Genomic DNA, 8,701 nt, shown 5'->3' on the forward strand with positions numbered 1-8,701 from the left:
CTTCCGATCAGTTGGCCCTGTTCACAGCTCCACACGCTGCGCGCCGCACCTCCTCCCCACCTCACGCTCGCCGCTGCCAGACCCGCCCACCTGCATCCACGCTCCACACGCCTCACCTCCTCACGCTCACCACCCGCCCAAATCCACGATCGGCACAGGGACGCGGAGAAGAAGTAAGGAGGAGCAGGTGTGGGCGGATGACAGCCGCCGATAGAAAGGCCTGATCTCAGAAACAAAGTTGCCGGAAGACTGCTCAGGTAAGCCTGCACTTTCCCACATGGTGCTCTATAATGTATTGCTGGGATTTGTTGTATTCCTCTATAGCTGATGGTGTATTGCGCTGTATATTATACAGAGCAATGCACCATCAGCTATAGAGGAATACAAATCCCAGCAATACATTATACACTGTATGTATAAATGTATTGCTAGGATTTGTTGTATTCCTCTATAGCTAGTGGTATTCTGCATTGCACTGTGTAGAAGACTAGAAAACCCAGCAATAATACATTATACAGCGCAATGCAGAATACCACCAGCTATAATGTACCATTGCTGGGATTTGTTGTATTTCTCTATAGCTGGGGGTATTCTGCATTGTGCTGTATAATGTACTATTGCTGGGATTTGTAGTCCTCTATAGCAGGTGCCATTCTGCATTCATTGCTGTATAATTTTACACTTTTCATTTCACTATATTGCACACCACACTTTTTTTTTTCTTTTTACTTTCACCGCTCCAAGCTTGCTCCTGTGATGGACTACAATCTCAATACAAACTAGTAGTCCCATCACTGGAGCCATTTAAAAAAATTTTTTTTTATTTTTTATCCGATTAACCGATTAATCGAACCTAATAATCGGCTAACTAATCGATTTTGAAAATAATCGTTAGCTGCAGCTCTAATGTCATTGTAGGAATGGAATCTTACCTTGATAGTTTCCATAGGACAAACCACTAAAACAGCTTCAGCCACACCAGCACCTAGGCCACATATCAAACTGCGTTTACTGTTCAATTTCCCATCAGCATCCCGCATTTTATTACTGAGAAACTCGAACATGCCAAATCTGTGAAAGGAGGTAACGTTTTTAGGAACAGACTAAGGAAAGTTGTAACTTTAATAATAAAAAGTACTAGGAGAACAAAATGATGGCAAGGATCGGGAGCCAGAAAAAAATATATTAGAGCTAGGTAGGAAAATGAAATTTGTTTAATACTTTAAGATAATCTCTGTGGAATTCTGAGGCTGTAAAGGTAAATTAATTTGTAATTTTACCTGACTGCTGCCTTTGGAATGGAGCCATACAGCAGTGAACTGAGCCCCCGGTAAAGCCCCTTCACGCCATGGCCCTGCACGGTCTGCTTCACACAATCCCCTGGAGAAGAGAGAAAAAGGCAAAAATGAAAAAACAAAATCAAATCACTTTCGCTCCAACATCACATCACAAATACTCTGAAAAACCCTAAGTGAAAACCACCAAACCTCCCCTGGCTGTTACTCACCTATTCCTCGGTATCTTGGTGGGTTTGCCCTCTCATCTAGTTGCAGCTGGGTCTTCACGTACTCTGTGGGAAATGTGATGCAGATCTCTATACCACCTGCAATCCCTCCTAAAAGAACAGAAAAAAAAACCAAGATGTTCAAGCTGCAGCATGGCACCAACAGATAACAAAGGCATAAAGTAGTTCAACTGCTAGAAAAAAAGGACTCTAGAGGCGCTCTTTTTAATAACCAAACCAAAGACAACATAAACTCCTGAATATCCTTTTGGTTATGGAAACAAATCCTCCTTTTCTGTTTTATGCATAGGGGGCTGTACTGATGGAGGCAAATGTTAAATTTAGGCCAAGCCACTAACATTTTCATTTTGTCTGGTAAAACTATTTACGTGGACTGAGGACAGAACAGAAACTTTGATAGGGTTTCTAGCATTACAACTGCCATTTTGTGCCTCTAGTTATTTTTCAGCACTGATCTTCCTATTTTGGAAGCACTCATTTGTGGATTTGTGCATTCTTTAAAGCAGAACTCTGGGCAAAACTGTTTTTAACCCTTGCAGTGAAGCTACTGCAAGGGTTAAATGCTAAAAAAAATTACACTCACCTGAACTGCAGTCGACTGGCTACTACTCTGGTCCCTGAAGTCTGTTTCCACCTCTGCTGCAGTAATACTATCCTATTCACTGTGTATAGAAAGTGATGACTCAAGGATCCTTAGACTGCTGCAGCGGAGGGGCAGAAGAGGCTCCAGGGACCGGTCTAAGAGTAAGCTAGCTCCGAGGATCAGGTGAGTGTTAAGGTGCCCATACACCTTACCAAGCTGCAACTTTATACCTGCAGCAGGGAAAATACACGACAAACATGTGAAAACAGCTCAAAATCTCAATCATTATTTAGAAGACAGTAAAGAATGCTAAAGCAATATGAGTGTTTTATACTAGTGCGCAAGAAGATCCACATAATTCTGGGGGAAATGTAAGCATCATCATTAAAATCGTGTACATATTTAGAATAATGCAGATGCTTTTTATATAGAAAATATTTTTAGTAGTTTTTGACTGTATTGGCAATATTTTATAGCGAACTGCAATGTGTTTTTATTGTACACGTGTGATGTAGTATTATTTGCACATCACACATGCACAAAGAAGTGTAAGTGTGGGGGGGGGCATGTTTTATATTGGTATTAGTGTTAACTTAAAGTAGTAAAAGTTGGATTTATGAATGAATTTGCAATGCTGTAGAACAGGGCTCAAAATTTCCACTCGCCTGCTTGCATTTGGCTAGTGGAAATGCAGTGCAGGCGAGTGGAAATTCAGTCAGGCTTGAGTTAGTACCTGACTCGTGGGAGCAGCAGCTGCTTCTGCTGGTCTATCTCCCTTCCTTTTCGGCCGGAGCTCTTCACTGAGCTCCGGGTCGAAAACGGAGTGATTAGTAGGGTCTGCAGACCTTACTAATCGCACCAGATCACCAGGGATAATTACGTTGGTGGCCAGTGTAGAAATAACCCCTTACATTGGTGGTCAGAGTACACAGTAGATCAATCCACCACTGCATTCTCCTCACGGAACCCCTAGCAAGCTCTGGAATCCTGCTGAGAAAGACTGCTATAGAGTGTAGGTTGAGTAACAGCTCTGAGTCTGCTGCAGCTGCTGACATCACATTCAAGATGGTGGTGCCCAGTAGCTGTCACAGGACTTTTCGGTGTCAATACAAGGGAGGCTTTTACAGGTAAATAACAGACATAAAACATGTTAAATGCACATATAATCCTATGGAAAGATTTTTGCTGAAGTGAATGGTCTGGTAGCAGTGTCTCTGAGTATAATATGGCTTTAAAAGTATTGTGTATTTTAAATCCAAGTAATTAAAATAGGTGGGGACACAAACATTGGCATGTAAATCTATGTCATAAAAAGTTAGGTCTAGGCACATCTGAACACCATCTTTTTTCTATCTATGGTCGCCTTCAGATAGTACTATTATTCAAAGAAATTCTTTGTAATTGAGCAGGAAAACATCTTAAACAGTAAGTATTCCTGAAGCTTAAACCAAGGCAGAAAAATATTTCACCCAAGGCACAATTTACATTACCTGTGATGAGTAGACTCCACAGTCCTTATGAATATCCTAGACCCCTTACAAATAATAGAGCTCATATATTTTCTTGTTAAGTGCTTTAAAGTCCTGAGGAGTTGTAGATTTCAAGCATTGTATTTAAAAGAAGACAATTTTGGTACATACAAAAATGGAATTCTAAAACAAGAAAAGGACCCCGGGCTTTTTTCAAGAAAAGATGACAGTGGGGGTAGAGAGGAAGTACAGAGATCATGCAGAAAACATGTGCAGACAAAGGTGCTTGTTGTAGGCAGTAAATGCCTTGAAAGATTTCATAAAGCACACGAACTCTATTACTAACCAAGCATTTGTGCTAAACAAGATATGCTACCAAACTGGCCCTAGAACATAACGTCAATGCAGAGTCAGAAAAATGACCCTTGCTGTAAAAACATTCACCTCGGTCTCCATGCCTCTATGGCATAATCTGCATGGACAATTTTAATGTTGTGCTACTGAGCGATTTAACTTCTTGCTGAGAATCCTATCATCTGAAGCACAATGAAATCAGGGTGCTGAAGAAGAGGTGTAGCGTCTGATTCAAATCTCCCATATAGTTTAGTTCTAATGCTTAAACACATGTAAAATATTTTTTTTTTTTTAAAGTCAGACTTTTGTGTGCCCATTCCTTTTTCTTAGCAATGAGAAAGTATATGAATGGGCTTAGTTTCACCCAAGCCCTTGCAAAATTGTCAGTGATACAACCCGCTCCTGGCCCAATCAGCTGTGGCCAGGGCATTCTCCACCCCCTTGTTACATTTAGCTGCAGGACAGGGAATGCCCTGCCGCAGCTGATTCGGCTGGGAGTGTGTCACTGACATTGAGCAGGCTTGGGAGAGCTTGGTTTTCACTAAGCCCATGCACAACCCTATTGCGGAGTAGAGCCTTGTCAGGAGTAAATAAACAGTGGGAACTTTCCCTACTTTGCCCCTTGTGACTGTCGTGTAAATTGGCATAATATATTGCAGGACGTAGACAGGGGAACCCTTTTTCATAATGCCAGTTCCTGGAGTCCATAATAATTGCACTCACCATACAAAGAAAAATAAAGTGATGGTTTTTATAATAAATTGAACAGCCGCTCATCAGAAGCTGTAGACTTCGGAAGGTGCAAATTGTCTGCAGCTTATGTATGTCCTATAAAGAGAGTGTCATTTTGTACCCTGCTATTTAGTTCCATTTAAAATACCCAGGTTAGAATCTGGCTGGCGCCAGTGAGAAACCTCTGTACTGATTTTATTCTTTATATTTTTTGTCAACAATTTGCATTCTGAAGGCCCATTCACACCCATGCGTTGGGTTTCTTTACTCATTATAGACCCAATGCAATAAGCTGAAATTCATTGTTTTCAAAAGGCTCAGCACACAACAATGCATTGCGTTGTTTCAAAATGCTACATTTAAATGCGTTGCAATGCATCACAGCACCCTGCAGAGCACATTGAGGAAATAAACATTATTTCACTTCAAAGCAACACATTAAAAACATGCACATCAATACAATGCATTAAAAAAAAGGATGTCAACACACATCAACTCAAGTGGATTCAATATGTGTCAACGCGAGCTAAGTGCAACAGACATGAAGTGAATCCAGCCTAAAGGTGCCCATACACCTTACAATTATCGTTCGATTTCTTTCATCCTGTCATCCCTGTTCCACTCGAATACCCCATCATGCACAGACTAATGTGGATTTCGATTATCGTTCATTATCAATACAAACTGACCGAACTTCGTCGATCGACAGAACGGATTTTTGTCGGTTTGTGCATGTGCAGTGTTCCTGTTACGATTTGTTTCGTAAGAAAACGCAGCTAATCCATCGATTTTCGTACGATTACAAAAAAGTTTTCTAACCTGATAGACGACATTCGGCCAGTTGTACAGTAATTGCGATTGTTCACTTCCCATCAACTGGCCGGTTATCGTACGAAAACCCCATCTCGTTCGTTTTTCGAAAGGATAATCGCAAGGTATATGGGCATCTTTAGCGATAGCAAGATATGTTGTACAGGTATGTTTGGAAATCAGATCACCAGATTACTGACAAGCAGGAATGGAGAAACTGCTGCATCATAAGGGCCCATTCACTCCATGTCCGTGGTATGCATTGGGATGAGTTGCTCAAAGCAGGTCCAACATAATGACAAGGTGAAATCCATTATTTCCAATTGGACCAATTCACACAAAAACTCTGTGCATTGATGTGCGCTGGGTGAAACTGTAGCAGACTGCATTTAAACATAGTGCAACATGCTACAAAATGCATCACAGCGCAGTGCATCATGCATTGCTGCACAGTGCAACAAGATAAAAAAATTTTTGTTAACATGTGCTTAACACAATACACGTGGTGTGAATCCAGCAACAACACAATCGTGGCAGTTGACACAAGATAAAGGCACTTGAGTTGTAAACTCATAAACATCCTTTTTTAAAGCATGCATTGCATTGATGTGCATTTGTGAACACATTGCATTAATATGCAGATTGTATTGCTCATTTCATGAGCCAAAATACATTACTCCTCTTTCCTTCATGTGCCTTGTGCTGTGTGTTAGAATGCGTTGTAGAATCTTGCACTGATTTAAATGCAGCACGTTCCATTATCAGCCAGCCCTCATCAACCAAATGCATTGGGATGAACTGACCCTACTGCAAACAATTAACTCCAGCTTTTTACTGCACTGAGCCTGTGTTGAGCAATGCAGCCCAATGAAGGTGGTGTGCTTCCTGTATACATTTTTAGACTTGACTTTCAATTGAATACCGTACATTTAAGGATCCCGATTCATAGTGACATTTCAGTTCTATACTGTATAAGTTCTCGGTGTAATTAGAACAATAACAGGTAGCACAATGAAGTCATTTGCTGCAGCACATGAACTGCAGACGATGTAATTATGGGGGAAGGGCAGGTCTAGGTTCCTGGTTCTGCTTTAACCCTTGCTAAGCTTGAGGGCAAATTAAACTGGTGTTCAGTAGATAAGTAAAAGACTGAATCCAATATCAGAGGATGATGTCTAATATAAAACGGATTGTATCCAGAAAGTTCCAGACACAGAATGTGATAAACACATGTGAATTTACAGGCAAAGTCCCTGTCACTGAATACCCACAGAATGCAGAGGAGGGAGCAGAATGGGATTTCCAGCACCACACAAAGGATGGAACACAGCTTTGGACATGATTCTTCATTACAAATAAGCATTGTCTCTATGCTGCAAGGAAAAGAAAAGCACAGAATATTGTTTTTCATGTATATCAATCTTGTACAATGACCCTAAGGTCTCGTTCACACCTAGGCGTATTGCATATGCGCGTCTGCGATTCGCGGTGAAAACGTTGCGCGACAAACACGCGTTTCCAAAGGCTACTTGGCTGTATCCCAATGGAAACGCGCAACAAAACGGCCCAAAGTAGTACCTGTACCTTTTCAGGCGTGGGCCGTTTTGTAGCGCGTTAGGGACGGGCGGAAATACGCCAAGGTGGGAACGAGACCATTGAATACAATGGGATTTATATTTTTGAGCGTTTTGTAGAGCGTTCGTCGAGCATAGAACGCGCTACAAAACGTTCAGGTGTGAACGAGGGCTAAGAGACTATATTATATAGTTCTTAAGAATAAACTTCAACATAATTGGCAAATCAGTAAATAAGTATTGGGGAAATGTCAAAAATATTTGTAAATGTATCACTGTTTTGTTTTTTGTCTTGATGCATTTTCAAAAAAACACACATTTTTTAGGTTAGATTCATATATTGGCGATCCCGGGACCGTGCGATCCTGCACAATTGCACACGGCGATGATTTCAATGGGGTTACATCCATCCGGCAATCACTAAAAAAAAAAAGTACATGTACCTCTTTTTGCAACACGTGGACCGTGTGGTTTTTTTGAACCGCGATCGTGCACGATTGCCGAGCAGTCACGGATCGCCATAGTGTGAACCCAGCCTTATGTGCCTATGCAATATTAAGTCATCTGCTCATCATCTTTATCAGAATCGAACAAGGCTATTCACAAAAGGGTGAAGAGTTTGGAGAAGGCAGGAGAAGTGAACCATCTAGGGCTCTAGGCCAACATAGCTGATTTGGAAAAAAACTCTCCCATTCCCCTCACTTTCCAGTTCAGCTATGTTGTCCTAGATTGTTCACCTCTCCTGCCTTCTCCAAACTCTTCACCCTTTTGTGAATAACCTTGAAAGTTTGTATGGTAAACTGTAACATAAGGGGTACTGCTGAATGGCAAATCGAGTCTGAAAGTAAAGGTGCCCATACACCTGCCGATTATAGCACGATAATAGCGGGTGATCCCGCAATCGTACGATAATCGGCAGTAGAGCTGCAGCTAACGATTATTTTCAAAATCGATTAGTTAGCCGATTATTAGGTTCGATTAATCGGTTAATTGGATAGAAAATAAAATACATTTTTAAAAAATGGCTCCGGTGATGGGACTACTAGGTTGTATTGAGATTGCAGTCCATCACAGGAGCAAGCTTGGAGCGGTGGAAGCGGTAAAAAAGAAAAAAAAGAAAGTGTGGTGTGCAATATAGTGAAATGAAAAGTGTAAAATTATATAGCAATGAATGCAGAATGACACTGGCTATAGAGGACTACAAAACCCAGCAATAGTACATTATACAGCACAATGCAGAATACCGCCAGCTATAGAGGAATACAACAAATCCCAGCAATAGTACATTATAGCTGGTGGTATTCTGCATTGCACTGTATAATGTACTATTGCTGGGTGTTGTAGTCCTCTAAAGCTGGTGGAATTCCGCATTGCGCTCTATAATGTACTATTGTTGGGTTTTGTAGTCCTCTATACAGCGCAATGCAGAATACCACCAGCTATATAGGAATACAACAAATCCCAGCAATACATTATACATACAGTGTATAATGTATTGCTGGGATTTGTAGTCCTCTATAGCTGATGGTACATTGGTCTGTATAATATACAGCACAATGTACCATCAACTATAGAGGAATACAAATCCCACTATCCCAGCCATAGATTATAGAGCACCATGTGGGGAAAGTGCAGGCTTACCTGAGCAGTCTTC

At 41.1% G+C, this 8,701-nt stretch overlaps 1 protein-coding gene across 1 annotated transcript in view; it reads right to left on the minus strand.

Annotated features, from left to right (window-relative positions):
- SLC25A1 (solute carrier family 25 member 1) overlaps positions 1 to 8,701 on the minus strand; it is a 35,933-nt gene that overhangs the window by 15,150 nt on the left and 12,082 nt on the right. Inside the window, exons 2-4 of the mRNA XM_018568665.1 lie at positions 1,508 to 1,615; positions 1,281 to 1,380; positions 933 to 1,071 (exon numbers count right to left, since the gene is read on the minus strand). Of these exons, the coding sequence (XP_018424167.1) occupies positions 933 to 1,071; positions 1,281 to 1,380; positions 1,508 to 1,615 (347 nt within the window). The remainder of the gene's footprint in view (positions 1 to 932; positions 1,072 to 1,280; positions 1,381 to 1,507; positions 1,616 to 8,701) is intronic.

This window comes from Nanorana parkeri, unplaced genomic scaffold (genome assembly GCF_000935625.1).
Source record: "Nanorana parkeri isolate BGI_ZX_2015 unplaced genomic scaffold, ASM93562v1 scaffold1225, whole genome shotgun sequence".
Lineage (NCBI taxonomy): Eukaryota > Metazoa > Chordata > Amphibia > Anura > Dicroglossidae > Nanorana > Nanorana parkeri.